The 16,318-nt window shown below is 42.8% G+C and overlaps 2 protein-coding genes across 2 annotated transcripts in view; one reads left to right on the top strand and one right to left on the bottom strand.

Moving 5' to 3' along the window:
* LOC114647400 (uncharacterized) overlaps positions 1–16,318 on the bottom strand; it is a 723,921-nt gene that overhangs the window by 510,774 nt on the left and 196,829 nt on the right. The window lies entirely within an intron of this gene.
* The window catches only part of pik3c2a (phosphatidylinositol-4-phosphate 3-kinase, catalytic subunit type 2 alpha), a 263,160-nt gene that overhangs the window by 136,648 nt on the left and 110,194 nt on the right, over positions 1–16,318 (top strand). Inside the window, exons 3-4 of the mRNA XM_028796109.2 lie at positions 1,880–1,980; positions 2,396–2,553. Coding sequence (XP_028651942.1) covers positions 1,880–1,980; positions 2,396–2,553 — 259 coding nt within the window. The remainder of the gene's footprint in view (positions 1–1,879; positions 1,981–2,395; positions 2,554–16,318) is intronic.

Below are 16,318 nucleotides of genomic sequence, written 5' to 3'. Positions count from 1 at the left end.
CGTTCCTAACACATCACCATATCAGTCCATACCAGTAGAGATGGCCAGCAGAATTGAGATCTGATTTGTTTTCAAAGTGCTCTTTTAATTTTTTTGAGCAGTTCATATTAGTGAAAATGAAGTCTTATTTAAAGGTACAGATTGACAGTGGCAGGTTGCCCCACACATTTTTTTATTGAATTATTTAATACTAGACATTAAGCCCGTTACAATAACAGGCGCTAGAACAGTAGTGCATTCTCTTTGAGAATTTTCTTTACGCTCATTTTCCTGTTCCTCTATAGATCTATTTGCTCTTTATCTTTTAGCGTTTTTCTGACGCTCAATATCTTTTTCTTCTTTTTTGGGTGGCATGTTGTTAGTAGATAGTCACAGTAATATAGGCTTGTACATCCGTAATATTTTCTGTTACAGTAATACTGGCTTGTATGTGGCTGTAATATGCGTCACTGTATTGTGTGCCTTTAATTTTCTCTCGCAGTAATACTGGTTTGTATTTCCGTAAAATGCCTGTAATTTTCTCTGACAGTAATACTGGCTTTGATGTCCGTAATATGCGTTTAATTTTCTGTCACAACAGTGAGCAATCAGCAGATTCTCCCCAGCAACTGATGTAATGTGTGGCGTGTAGTTGATAATCGTGCTTGTGACGTCTCTCCAGCAAGTACTGTGCAGTTCCCCAGCAAGTATTTTAATCTGTGCTGGTGTGCAGCTGATTGTCTGTGTGACGTCTCCCCAGCAATGGATTTTATGTGCGCGAAAATAAATCTACTTTTAAAAGTCATCCTATTGTAATATGAAAATTCGTATATTTAGGAAAACCCCTTCAACGACTTACACTTTATTGGGCCAGGCTTTTTAATCGCAAATCTGACATCCTCAGAGTGATCACTTGCACAACCACAAACACTAATCCCACCTCTTTGGGGAAGCTGGTCTCCGCGTTTCAGTACCCAATTGGATTTTTCGTGCCTTTTGTTTTAAGTCTTACCTCATTTCCAGAAATCTAATTGGATCGGCCACACAATATTTTATAGGTCCCGCCCTCTCCGTCTTGTGTGACGCATCAGGCGGCCTTTGAAGCATCGCACCGTGCCTCGCGCATGCTCACTTCACCAGACGACACATGGACGCACACAGGGATTTTATTATAGAGGATTGCACCGTTTTACAGATCTGTTTTTCTCATGTCCCTTCCAAAATCAGTCTATTTGTAATTTTAAATGGTTAGCTGGTATCGTCTCTAGTAAAACTCACCATCCTCTTGGTTTTTAAACACTATACTAAGTTGTGGGGTATACTGGACAATCCAAAATTAAAAACTGTGCAGTCCCAATATTTTGGTATTTTCTTTAGTGGAAGTAAATATCTGACTTTCTCTGAATAAAAAATGTTGAAAACCAAAGGCACCCATGATATGGAGAAGTGGCTCACTGTTTTGATGTGGACTTTCAAAAATCTCAGGTTTACAAACTCCATGTTGATTTTATCTTAATACTCCCCTCCGACAGTAAAATGATCTCCAAGGGGGGACTTGCCAGTTTCACGTTGGTCGTTGCCTTAACCCTAGGAGCTCAGCGTACTTTGCTCATTTGTGAAACGTCTCAGTGCAACCTCCAGTCTTAAGGACATTGACCAGGCCAAGCCTGTTACTTTGGTGCCACCGCTGCACTTTTGACTCCTATAAAAGAGCTGGAGCTTCTGTCAAGTTTGTGACTGTTGTGATGTTCCCTTATCCCCCCCTCCACCCCACCCCTCAACAAGTGTTTTCATTTTTGACATCTAACCCAAGTGTGATGACAGGAAAGGGCTGTGTGCGTCCAACCAAGTAAATGTTTGAACAGATGTCTGAAACTGTTCTTTTTTTATTCTTGTGCAGGTGGACCAAGAAACCGGAAGAATTCAAAATGCTGATAAAATCCTTGAAGAGATGGCAACACAGAATGAGGAGCTGCAAGACTTCTTCAAAGAAGTCACAAAGTAAGGTCCGGGGTAGACAGTAGAGAGTCCTCATTGTGTTAAATTGATGTGATCTCCCCCTGAACTCCGCTCTGCATCTGCTAATTGTCCCCCTTTGTGAACACGTGCCCTGTGAGGAACTGGCATCCTCACGGAGTATGTGAGAACAGAAAGAAAAGGATGAATGGCATTGGATTATGTGGCTGACATCCCATTACAGTTTTCCTTCCAGCTATGAAAAGAAGTGTGACAGCCAGCATGGGGCTGAAGGTGACAAGTTGTGAAAGCAGCTTCTTTAGGGACAAGGGGGTGAAATGCCACGAATTTGATGTCTTGTGTTTTGAGCTTCTGTTAGTGTCAAATAATTTTATGAGTAATCTTTATTCTTTGTCATGTCTTTAAACAGCATAAATCTTAATCCTTTTATCACCTTTAGGTTGCGGTCCCAGTACCCACATGATGACATGTCCACTAACCCTGGCTACATCCTAAGTCCTGTGATGCTTGAGAGAGATATGAAAGGAGAGAGCAGCAGTGTCAAGGTTTCCATAGAGACAGGAGGCTCCCAGCAGCCCATCACGTTCACCTGTGACGGTACGTTCTGTTTGAGTATTTGCCCCTGTTTTATCTATTTTTGTCACAACAGTGGTTTCAAATCATCAAACAAAATGTAGTCTACTTCTGTGTGTGTGTGGGCGGCCCAGTCTCTCAGAGTGATCTGATTGGTCAGTTGGCCTTTCACATGATTGGTCAGTTTGACTTTGGTGATGCAATCAAAAGAAGTGCGAGACACACAAGGAGGAGTTTATTCATAGGAGGTACACTGAGAGTTGCCTTCAAAGATGGGAAGTATAAAAGCAGACAGGAGGCAAACAAATCACCTTGAAATGACAGGGAGAAGTGACGTCCAAGAGAGGAGGCATCGGTCAAGTGAGGTTCAGACTCGCGAGGATACAAAGGAAAGGTGCTAAAGGAACTCACAGGGCAAGAGAGGTCAAATATTTAAAAATGTATCTTATTACCTTCCTTGGCTCTAACAACAACAACAACAACATTTATTTCTATAGCACATTTTCATACAAATAATGTAGCTCAAAGTGCTTTACGTGATGAAGAAAGAGAAAAACGACAAAGTAAGAATTAAAATAAGAGAACACTGATTAACATAGGATAAAAGTAAGGTCCGATGGCCAGGGAGGACAGAAAAAAACAAAAAAAAAAACTTCAGACGGCTGGAGAAAAAAAAAAAAATCTGCAGGGGTACCAGGCCATGAGACCACCCAGCCCCCTCTAGGAAGTCTACTTGACATAAATGATCAGTCCTCATTGTATTCAGGGTTTTCATGGAAGGACTTGATGATGACGGTCACATGGACTTCTGGCCTTTAATCCATCAATGTAGGGACATCACGGTGCTTTGATTAGGTGGTGGTGGTGCAGATCACCACCACAGAAAACCGGAAAAAGAACATAAGATAAAGTAGGGGTTCGTACGGATTTTGGAGCCACTATGAATAGTAATGATAATTAATTGAATATGCAGAGCATCAGGATTAAATTAAAATGAAGTTATGAGAAAGCTGTGTTAAAGTAATGTGTTTTTCGCAGTTTTTTAAAGTGCTCCACCGTATCAGTGTGGTGAATTCCTATTGGCAGGCTATTCCAGATTTGAGGTGCATAACAGCAGAAGGCCGCCCGCCTCACCACTTCTTTTAAGTTTAGCTCTTGGAATTCTAAGCAGACACTCATTTGAAGATCAAAGGTTACGATTTGGAGTATAAGATGTCAGACATTCTGATATATAAGATGGAGCGAGATTATTTAAGGCTTTGTAAACCATAAGCAGTATTTTAAAGTCAATTCTGAATGATACAGGTAACCAGTGTAGTAGATAAAGGGAACCACAGCAAACACGTGAAACCCGAAAGACGCAGATTTGTTTAAAGAAACAGGAAGCAAATTGTTTTGAACATTAGAAGTATACAAAGTAACAGCGCAGGATAAACTGGTAAGTAGCTGATCAGTCCTAGTCATTGATGTATTAACAGAGATGCATCAGTGCTTCCTGGTTGCGAGACATGGACGCTATCCAGTGACCTGAGATGAAGACTGGACTCCTTTGGTACTGTGTCTCTCCGGGAAATCCTTAGGTACCGTTGGTTTGACTTTGTGCCGAATGAGTGGTTGCTCATGGTGTCCCGAATGAGGCACATGACCTGCATTGTGAGGGAGCGTCAGTTGCGCCACATGGCCGTAGTGCCGTATTTCCCCGAGCGTGATCCAGCTTGTAGGATCCTCATTGTTGGGGACCCGAGCGGCTGGACCAGGCCAAGGGGTGGTCCATGTAACACCTGTCTGCAGCAGATAGATGGTCATTTCCGGAGGGTGGGACTGGACCGTGTATCTGCCTGGGGAGGTTGCCAACTGGGATCCCGAGCTGTTTCGTCGTGTGGTGGGTGCGGCAACTTGCTGTACCAGTGCATGCTCCCCAACTTGACTTGACTTGATCATTGGTTCAGATATGGTGCACTTTGGACGTTGCTGTGTCCTGGGAGAGCTGGGTGAGGCTCCCATCGATATTTGACACTTAGAAAGCTTGTCACATCAGCTGCTGTCTCTTATTTTTTTGTTGTTGTTGCTCTCCTCATTCTTTTCATTTTCCTTCTTTAAAGGGTCGCAAGTCTTGTAACTGCGTGACTCCTTTAAGGTTCTTATTGCTGTTTTATGCTCAGACTGTTGTGCGGCTGCTCTTTGAATGTTTGTGTCTCTGACAAAGAGGGCAAATTTCCAACTAGTGAGCTATTAACATGTTTGTCTTCAAGTAAAGATGAGAAAGTCTGCCTTTTGGTTTTGAGGCTCCAAAGCTTACGTGGTGCGTAGATTTTCCACCTCCCAGCACTTGGACAGTGGCTCAGTTCCTGAATTGGATGTTAAAGGGTTCCTTCCACAGGTTGTTAGGAGACTTGCACACTGTGAATTGCCTTTGTGGCTGAATGCGTCATGTAGTGGACGAAGGCCCCCATGTGACCCTGATTAAGCAGACCTCAGTACAGTGATGGCGAACAGCGACGCTCATTTTTGTGTGTCTGTAGAAAAGAGACTTGAGTGTAACTGTCATCATCTGAAGCTTTGGCTGTTAGTGCAGTGGCCGTTTGGAGTGTCAGTGTCGAATGTAATATCTTATGACCCTTCATTTACAGTGCCTTGCAAAAGTATTCACCCACCTCTGTGTTTGTCCTGTTTTGTTACATCACAATCTGGAATTAAAATGGATTTCCATGTAGATTCTATGTAATGAACATAACAGTATAGTAGTCCAAACTGTTGAAGTGAAATAGAAAATAAAATACCTTATGTGTATGTATAAACAAAACAAGTAAAAGTTGGGAGTGCATATGTATCCATCCCCTTTTCTATGAAACCCCTAAATAAGATCTGGTCCAGCCAATTGACTTCAGACGTCACAACAATAGTTGACAAGGATCTTGCTGTGTGCAGTCAAAGTGTCACGTGATATTTGTATAAACAGACCTGTTCTGAAATGCTTCTGACTCTGCAACTCCACTGACCATGATGCAAGTCCTGGGTTTTATTTTGAAGAAGTACTTCAAAAGCAGGTTTCTTTTCTTCTACAATAGCACATGCACAATTCTTTCTCTTCCTTTCCTGACTTCATCTTGCCTGAGAAAGCTGTTGAGACTGGAACTGAGAGCACCCAGGAAAGAGAGCACTTCCGGGGAAGCCTGAACCTCCATAAAACAGGGTTAGCCGTCTCCCAGTAACAGCAGCCAATGGCAGCACCCACCGACCCTCCAACAGAACTATGACTCCTGAGAGTGTCCAAACCAAAGCCATACCAGAGGGGACACTGCCGCCTAGCCAGTAAGCTGGTCTTCCTCTGTCCATTTGTTACAATAATAATAATAAATCTTTGCATTTATCTAGCGATTTTCTCACTGCTCAAAGCACTCAGCAATTGCAGGTTAAGGGCCTTGCTCAAGGGCCCAACAGAGCAGTTATCCCTGCTTTCCAACTGAGGCAGGAAACCGCACCCATCTGTCTATGTTGTCCCTCCATAGTGGCTTCCTAACTGGGACAGACAGCAGCAGGCGTCATAGTCAGGAGGCCTATCCATCTTTGGGTTGGGTTTTCTTTTTTGTTTAGAAAGGTTTTAGTTTTGGGTGCCGCAATGGTAGCGCTGCTGCCTCGCAGTTAGGAGACCCATCTGGGTTTGCTTCCCAGGTCCTCCCTGCGTGGAGTTTGCATGTTCTCCCCGTGTCTGCATGGGTTTCCTCCCACAGTCCAAAGACATGCAGGTTAGGTGGATTGGCGATTTTAACTTGGCCCTAGTGTGTGCTTGGTGTGTGGGTGTATTTGTGTGTGTGTCCTGCGGTGGTTTGGCACCCTGCCCGGGATTTGTTCCTGCCTTGTGCCCTGTGTTGGCTGGGATTGGCTCCAGCAGACCCCTGTGTTCGGATTCAGCGGGTTGGAAAATGGATGGATGGATGGATGGTTTTAGTTTTGAAAAGCACTGTACAATGGCATGCTACTTAAACAATATTTAATAACTAGTCATTTAGCCCGTTAGAATAACGGGCGCTAGAACAGTAGTGCATAAACATTAGCAGGAACAGTCTATATTAAATGGCAAGGGACTTTGACCTCATTCTTTTTGTTGGTCGTATTTTTCTTTCTTTCAGCCTTTCTTTTGCTGATGTTTACTTGCTGTGCTGACCGTTCTTCGTGGGCTGCCGCCGTGTATTGTGTGTCTTTAATTTTCTGTGACAGTAATACTGTCTTGTACGGCTCTATTCAATAAGAGCGCGCACAAAAAGTCGAGCTTCAAAAGGGCGACCTCAATTGAGCGCGGCGAATAAAGGCGTTCGTAGATAATTTAGTTCAAATGGCTCTGGAATATGTGAAGAGCAACAAAGGTGCAGATCTTTATTTACGCACGCCTTTATTCGCTGCGCCCAATTGAGGTCGCCTTATTGTACGCGCCCTTATTGAAGGATACCGTCTTGTACGTCCGCTGGCTTGTACGTCCGTAATATACCTTTCATTTTCTCTGGCGGTAATACAGGCGTGCGCGTCAGTATTATGTCTTTAATCTCCTCTGACAGTAATACTGGCTTGTATGTGGCTGTAATATGCGTCACTGTATTGTGTACCTTTAATTTCCTCTCGCAGTAATACTGGTTTGTATTTCCGTAAAACGCCTCTAACTTTCTCTGACAGTAATATCGCGCATAGCACTGTGCCCCGCATGCGCACTTCACCAGAAGACACCCACACACGGACACCTGGACGCACACAGGGATTTTATTAAAGAGGATATAGCAGATACAACTATTTACTTTACACTGAAAACAATGGAAAAGTATAAATACAAAAGAGGAAAAACAAAAAGCAAAACAAGATTTGCTCACCAATCTAACCTAAACGCCTCTTTGCACATCATCCCCTGGTTCTGTTTGGCCTGAGCCTGTTCATGTTTTTGAATGCTTAGCTGTTACCATCACGAGTAAAATGGACAGCCTTCTGCTTCTTAAACGCAAAGCCCCTTTTTTCTTTCCCACTGCTGTGTTCTTCAGTCTGCAGTTGTACAAAGAACACATTTTTAACATTTTTCCGACATACACTTTCAGCTCAGGCTCCCACTCTGACACCCTAAGGCTATCGTTTTGCTCCTGATCCTGTTCATTCTTAAATCTGAGATCCCTGATTCACTGCTGCTTTTTTTCTGGAACAGTTCAGCTTCTGTGACAGCAAGCAAAACCTGGAATTTTTCTTTTCTTATTAAAGACAATAGAAGTAACTGCCATGTTCCTAATTTCTGCTTTTGTTCTTATAATGGGTTTAAAATCACAATTTTAAAGAGCACTTTCAATGTCAGCACTGCTCATTTCAGCTATTTCTGCCTAAACAGAAGTCTGAGTGGGCTGCTTTACTTAATCAGGGGTGTCAAGGGACAGAAATAACGCTTTATATCAGGGCTTTTTTTAAACTTACTTTTTTCGTGACCCTATCTTGCTTCTGATGTGGTGGCAGATGGTGTCTTGGTATAGCTCTATATTTCTTTACTTTCTCCTTGTTGTATTATTAATGTGTAGCCTTTGTCAGAATGCCTCAAATCTCACAGACGTACCACTCTTTATAAGGTATTGTACCATATAACTTCTCCCCACCTTCCCTTCTACATTTATAACCTCGGGCAATTAGGTGTAGTAAAAGACAAGCAGGAGTTTAGTTTCACTTTAAATAATGTATTATTAATGTAACCTGGGCTAAGTTTAAAAAGAAAAAAAAAAGAATATCCGAATGCGAGTTTGTGCTAATAAAGTTTATTGACTGAAATATGGCACAAGTTGTGGGGGTTGGGTAAGGTCACGTTTGATGTGTAAGTGTCCTCTGATTGGCCTAAGATAGCCTTGTAAGATAGTTGAAAGACAGTTTCGGGCAAAACGCCGAAACAAGGAGGAAAGAAAGACGGTTGCCGTAGAACACCGAAACGAGACGGAAAAAGAAAGAGGAAATCATTTTAGCAAACTGCTAAAACATAAAAGGAGAAGACGAGAGAAGAGAAAGCTTTAGCAGTGCGCTAAACTGTTTAGACAGAAAGAAGCGACAGAAGAACACTAAAGGGAACGTGAAGTATACAAAGTAGTGAAACGCCGTAACAAGTGAGAAAAGAACAGTCTAGCAAAACGCAGACGAGCAAAGGACGCACCAAAGTGATAGATATTTCAGAGAGGAGAAAGCAAGTGGGGAACACTGTAAAAGTGCACCATCAAACAGAGGGTATCTATAGCCAACGGAAAGGACAAGTAAGTGTGCCACTGCAGGACGCAAAGAGTCGGGAGAGGAGAGGGCCTGACACGTGGTGGACGGAGTGATTTGGTGACCTAAATAATAGAAAGACGGCAGGACACGAGTTCAGCACTGTCAAACCGCGAGTGAGGAAGGTTGTTCAAGAGAGAGGGAGACGAGAGGCCCAAAGGAGGTACCCGAGGATAAAGGAGAGTGCATTGAAACAAGGGCTGGGTTTTTTTTTTTTTGTTTGTTTGTTTGTTTTAAGTGGCTTGAGTTAAATCCTCAAGTGAAGGGGCCAGTTCTGTTTGGTTTGTTTGGCCACCAAGCACCCGAGCTACTGTTTGGGGCACCCAACGTAGTGAGTAAACTTCACTGACTGTGGTAATTAATAAGGGTGAGCTCACCAGTAGTATCGGACGGACAATATATAGCTGTAAATAATTTAGTGTTTGTGTTTTATTATGTGTTGTATATATTTGTAAAATGCCAAGTTTGGAAACCTGTTATTCATTTTGCATTTAAGTAAAGAGAAAGTTTGTTTTACTTAAATTTGGAGTAAACTGTGATTTGGTTGAGTGTTCAAAGACTGAAGGTGGCATATATTGTACATGCTAACAATAGAGGTGGCGACACCAAATAAACTAATAAAGAGCTCAATGCCTTGCATGCTGATTAAAGGAAGGGTGGTGCAAGGGGGTTACATTAATAATATTCATAAATAATAACAATATGCAAAGTACAAGTGAATACAGGCAACCATATAACCTGATAAATGCTGACGTGTAGTTTCAGGCAGCACACAGACTTATTAGTTACGTTAAAATGTCTCCAGTTAAGTCCTCATTCATATGACAGGCCACGTGCCTGTCTCAATATGGCCAACGAGCTGTGCTCTTCATTGTGTTATCCTTTTCAGTTCATGGTGTGTGAGATGCTCCTTCATCAGTTGGTAAGAGAGAGCTAGGGAGGGGGTAAATCAAGCAAATTTATAGACTCCCTGTGCAAACCCTATACTGTACAGCGATTTGGGCATCGTGGTACAGAGTGGCCTCTGATTCAAGTCAATCCCAGGCTGCCATACTTCAGCTTTCAAACCTGCCCCCAAAACCATTTACTCAGCTGATGCTTGCCAGCTCAGTAGATTGGCTTCCCTGTGGGGGTTGATTGAGAGAGTCCTGCAAGAGAAACACTTGCCAAACTTGTTTTAGGCACTTTCCCCGACCCCTGTCGTAAAATTACAAAGAGACTCAGTCCTAATTAATCATCAAACCATTGCTGTTTTTGTCAATGACAAACATTAGTGTTATAAGTTACAAATAATTTATTTATCAACTTATATGTACAATTTCACACCACAACACTTGGGATCTCCTCCCAGACCTGGATCACAAAATCAGTGAGCTCCTGGACAGCCTGTGGCGCTATGTGGTGGCATCGGATCCGCTGATATGTAATGTCCCCAAGGTGCTCAGTTGAATTCACATGCAAGGGAACATGCAAGACAGTCTATGGCATCAATGGCCTTTGTCATCCAGGAACTGCCTACACACTTTGGCCACATGAGGTCGGGTATTATCCTGTACCAGGAGGAACCCAGGGTCCACTGCACCAGCGTAAGGTCTGACAGTGACTCTGAGGATTTCATCCTGGTAACTAACTGGCAGTCAGAGTACCATATCCTAACACATTGAGGTCTGTGCAACCCTCTAAGGATATGCCTCTTCAGACTAACTCTGACCCACCGCCAAACTGGTCATGCTGGATTATGTTGCATGCTGGATAACATTCACCACGGCATCTCCAGACTCTGTCACATGTGTTCACTGTGAACCTACTGTTATCTGTGAGGAGAACGGGGTGCCGACGGTGGAGTGGTAATTGTGCAATTCTCTGCGAATGCCAATCGAGCTGCATGGTGATGGGCTGTGAGCACAGGGCCCACTGTAGAATATTTGTCCCTCATGCCACCCTCATGGAGTCTGTATCTGACACTTTAGTCAGAAACATGCACACTAGTAGTTAGTTGGATGTCATTTTGTGCATCCTCCTTGTTCCTCCTCGCACAAAGGAGCAGATACCAGTCCTGCTGCTGGGTTGATGCCTTTCTACAACCCTGTCCAGTTCTCCTCCTGTAACGGCCCATCTCCTGGTATCTCCTCCATGCTCTTGAGACTGAGACACAGTGTGGATTTGCCATCCTGGAGGACCTGGCCTACTTGTGCATCCTGAATCAGCTGCAGGTACCACCTTATGCTACCAGGAGTGACAAGGACACTAGCAAAACACAACATTAGAGAAGAATCGGTCAGGAAAGATAAGGAGAGAGCAATTGTTTGTGGCTGCCATTCCCTTTTGGGGGGTGTCTTGCCATGGCTTCTCCAGGGCACCAGTTGTCACTTTCATTTGCACCAAAGGAGGTGAAGTTGATTCACAATCGCTTGTGCTTCCTAAGTGGACAGATTAAAATCCCTGAAGCTTCACTGACTTGATTTTAGACTGGGATAATTAAATGTTCTCTTCATGTTTTTGACTCTGATTTGATTTGACAATGATGAGGCCCATGTCCCCAATGAGCTTCATGTTGAGAATGAGACTGAGGACCACAACCATGCCATGGATGAGAATTAAAATAAATATGTCCAGGTAATGTAAGAACTGCCAGTCGCCCATTCAGCAGGATATCAGTATTTTTATGTTTTAAATGGTTGTATTTCGTTTGTCAAATTTCTTATATTCTGATGTTATTACAGGCACAAAGATGCAGTGCAAAGTGAACGTCATTTCAGATTTTCTTTATTTGCTTCACTTTGTGAGCGCAACAGTTAAGGAGCAGACTGGCTCTGACAACGTATGCAAAAAGATCTGCACTGTTTCATGTCACAAAATGCTGTTACATGAAAGACACAACCCTTTCCCGTTTAGTAATTTCTACCATTAATTGTCCTGTGGCGCTTGTTAAGCTTACTTGCCTATAGTTATTTGGATCGACCCAATCACCCTTTTTTATCGAATGACTAATATTTGCCAGCTTTTAGTCTTCAGAAATTGGTCCAGTTTGCTGTGATTGTTGGGGAATATATGGCAAGGGTTTCTATCTGTACTGGCTAACATCTTTAAGAAGTCACAGATAAATGTTATCTGGCCTTGGTGGTTTGTTAGATCTCAGCCTATTTAATCTTAGCAGAACTTCACCCTCTACAATTTCCAAATCCTTCCCTAAGCTCCTTAGTTGTTCCTGCTCTCACTAGGGGCTTATCTTCATTTTCATGACTCCTGGTTCTAACTTGAATGAAGGTAAATAGGATCTATTGATAAGCTGGGACATTTCCAAAGCTCCTGATTCATTTTTGCTCGAATTGGAGAGTGCAGGGACTTGATGACTGCAGTCTGAGGATGGATTGCGCTTATCAGACCATCAGTCTTTGTGTGTTTTGCCATACACAGTAAGAACCGTAAAGTAAATAAGAATGAAGTGCAACGCAACAAGGAGACAGGATTTACCAGGAAAAGCGCACAGCAGTATTGTCAGGAATGGGCCGAGGCTGAGACTCAACCTTTAGCCTTTACATTTACCTGTTTTTTGCCCCACACCCCGTCTCCAGTCATGTGAAAAAGTAAGTACAGCCCATGAAATATTTTTCTTTTGACATATGTAGAAATATCAAGATTTGAACACTATTCGTACATAAAGGTGATATAACAAACCTCATTCAAACTTTGTTTTGTAGTCCACTATGTAATTTAAATAAACAAATGTAAATTTCACATGTGGATAAAGTAATTATACCCCTCCATACAGTGCATCCATAAAGTATTCACAGCGCGTCATCACTTTTTCCACATTTTGTTATGTTACAGCCTTATTCCAAAATGGATTAAATTCATTTTTTTCCTCAGAATTCTACACACAACACCCCATAATGACAACGTGAAAAAAGTTTACTTGAGGTTTTTGCAAATTTATTAAAAATAAAAAAATTGACAAATCCCATGTACATAAGTATTCACAGCCTTTGCCGTGAAGCTCGAAATTGAGCTCAGGTGCATCCTGTTTCCCCTGATCATCCTTGAGATGTTTCTGCAGCTTAATTGGAGTCCACCTGTGGTAAATTCAGTTGACTGGACATGATTTGGAAAGGCGCACACCTGTCTATAGAAGGTCTCACAGTTGACAGTTCATGTCAGAGCACAAACCAAGCATGAAGTCAAAAGAATTGTCTGTAGACCTCCGAGACAGGATTGTCTCGAGGCACAAATCTGGGGAAGGTTACAGAAAAATTTCTGCTGCTTTGAAGGTCCCAATGAGCACAGTGGCCTCCTTCATCAGTAAGTGGAAGAAGTTCGAAACCACCAGGACTCTTCCTAGAGCTGCCCAGCCATCTAAACTGAGCGATCAGTGGAGAAGGGCCTTAGTCAGGGAGGTGACTAAGAACCCGATGGTCACTCTGTCAGAGCTCCAGAGGTCCTCTGTGGAGAGAGGAGAACCTTCCCGAAGGACAACCATCTCTGCAGCAATCCACCATTCAGGCCTGTATGATAAAGTGGCCAGACAGAAGCCACTCCTTAGTAAAAGGCACATGGCAGCCTGCCTGGAGTTTGCCAAAAGGCACCTGAAGGACTCTCAGACCGTGAGAAAGAAAATTCTCTGGTCTGATGAGACAAAGATTGAACTCTTTGGTGTGAATGCCAGGCGTCACGTTTGGAGAAAACCAGGCACCACTCATCACCAGGCCAATACCATCCCTACAGTGAAGCATGGTGGTGGCAGCATCATGCTGTGGGGAACTGGGAGACTAGTCAGGATAAAGGGAAAGATGACTGCAGCAATGTACAGAGACATCCTGGATGAAAACCTGCTCCAGAGCGCTCTTGACCTCAGACTGGGGCGACGGTTCATCTTTCAGCAGGACAACGACTCTAAGCACACAGCCAAGATATCAAAGGAATGGCTTCAGGACAACTCTGTGAATGTCCTTGAGTGGCCCAGCCAGAGCCCAGACTTGAATCTGATTGAACATCTCTGGAGAGATCTTAAAATGGCTGTGCACCGACGCTTCCCATCCAACCTGATGGAGCTTGAGAGGTGCTGCAAAGAGGAATGGGCGAAACTGGCCAAGGATAGGTGTGCCAAGCTTGTGGCATCATATTCAAAAAGACTTGAGGCTGGAATTGCTGCCAAAGGTGCATCGACAAAGTATTGAGCAAAGGCTGTGAATACTTATGGACATGGGATTTCTCAGTTTTTTTATTTTTAATTATTTGTAAAAACCTCAAGTAAACATTTTTCACATTGTCATTATGGAGTGTTGTGTGTAGAATTCTGAGGAAAAAATGAATTTAATCCATTTTGAAATAAGGCTATAACATAACAAAATGTGGAAAAAGTGATGCACTGTGAATACTTTCCGGATGCACTGTATATCACTACCTCAAATTAGAAACAGGTGGAAATCATTAGAACATCATGAGACAAGATCTCATCTGAACCCGTCCTCTTATTTAAACTAACTTTGACATTTGGTTTGAAGTGTGTTGTTACCACCATGCCGAGATCCAAGAAGCTGTCTGAGTCCTTCAGAAAGGAGGAGTCTGGGAAGAGATTTTAAAAGATCGCCAAACAATTGGAATCAACCATTTCATGATCTGCAAGTAAACAAAAATTCAGGTTGTCAGTGTTGTCTTGTCCAGGCCAGGCTGGTCCAGCAAGTTCAGCCTCAGAGCAGAACACAAGATGATGAAAGAAGTCTCTAAGAAGCCTAGAATCTCATTACTGGACCTCCAGGTCGCTGTTGCTGCTGTTGATTTCAAAGTGCATGAGTCAACCATCAGAAATAGGCTGTACAAGTAAGATCTACATGCGAGCTGTGCCGGGAGGAAACAGTGTGAATCAGAACACGACTAAAGTTTGACTATGAAGTGCTAGGCAAAGGCCAGGACTCCTAGAACAATGTGCTCTAGACAGAAGAATCATAGATAAAGTTAGTTGGCCACAATACCTGAAAATACATTTGGTGAAAACCAAAATCAGCATTAGACCAGAACAATCTGACAGCAGATGTAATGCATGGTGTTGGAAATGTTCAGGTTTGGGGCTGTTTTGGTGTGTCAGAGCCTGCACATCTGACCACCATAGAATCTGCTAGGAATTCTTCACTTGAGGATAATGTGAGACCATCTGTCAGAAAATTGAAGCTTGGCTGAAAGTAAACTTCAAATGTGCGAGTAAATCCACCAGGAAATGGATGAAAAGAATGAAGGGGTGGGTTCTGAAATGGCCAAGTGAAAGCTCAGTCTGAAGCCCATCAACATGCTGTAGGGGGCTATGAAAGAGACTGTGCATGCAAGACACCCCTCATACATCACAAAGCTGCATGGAGGAGTGGGAAAAATTTCCTGTCAGTCAATGTCACAGACTGCTGGACAGAAAGAGGAAACGGTGGCTTGAGAGGGCTATACCAGTTTTATTGCCGAGGGTGGACATATAGAATGATATATCTGTTCATTTTTCGAGTAAATTATTGCAAAGGCAATATTTCATTTTTATCCCCAGTTATACCACCTTTATCTCTAGACACTGCTATGAGCTAGAGGTTCCAACAATAGTCCAAACAATGACTGTAAAGGCAAACATAGAATCTTTATAAATAATTATGTCTTTTTACAAAAATGCTTTATGGCACAATAATCGGCTCCAGGCAGCACAAAGGCACAGAGGACAATTTCTTCAATAAAGGTGATTCCAAAGTCTTAATGCGAAATCCAGGAGAAGAGTAGAAAAACAGAGCGAAAGGTCACGCAAATCCAGAAAATCAGATATTTTGAGTGAGCCAAAAACACAGGAGAACTCGCCAACCACCCAGCGTATGCAGTGAACCATGAGGGGCTGTGGGTTTTCCTTTGGGGTGGGACCACCGAAAAAACACCTGGTATATAAAAAAGATATGTAGTGATATACAAACTGTATAATCAACAATGTTAACATATGGATTGTGATTAGAAACAGCCCTGGCTAAGACATAACTGTTTACGTGAAGATCAAATCTGTTTGTTAAAACCGAAAAAGCAACTCCTGTAGTGTATATACTTTTTCTACACGAATGTGTCTGGGGTATCTTGTAGGTCAACTCTTGTCATGCACCAGTCAAAGGACAGAGGTGCTGGTGACATACAGGGTGGCCCACAAAAAAGTGGCCTGCCTCCACTGAGACGACTGCATTACATGGTGAAGAGAAAAATGATCAAATTTGGTACTCACATTTACAGAAAATGCTGAAAGTGATCTCCTTGTGCGTCAATACATCTCTGTTCCCTTTCCAGCGTCTTCATGTACACTCTTTGCATTGGGAGTCGTCTCTGTGAAGGCGGGCCACTTTTTTGTAGGCCTCCCCGTATAAACGGATTACTGTGGCAGTGGGGTGCTCAACTATTTGCCTTTAGGCTTTGTTATGGCCACTTGTTGAAGCTCTCCTGGTTTTGGTGATCATCTTTATTGTTTTGCCATATTTTTTTGGATTTTGAGTTCTCTAATTTTTGCCTACTTTGGATT

This window comes from Erpetoichthys calabaricus, chromosome 2, assembly GCF_900747795.2.
Source record: "Erpetoichthys calabaricus chromosome 2, fErpCal1.3, whole genome shotgun sequence".
Taxonomy (NCBI): Eukaryota; Metazoa; Chordata; class Cladistia; order Polypteriformes; family Polypteridae; genus Erpetoichthys; species Erpetoichthys calabaricus.
This window is presented reverse-complemented; position numbering and strand designations above follow the sequence as displayed.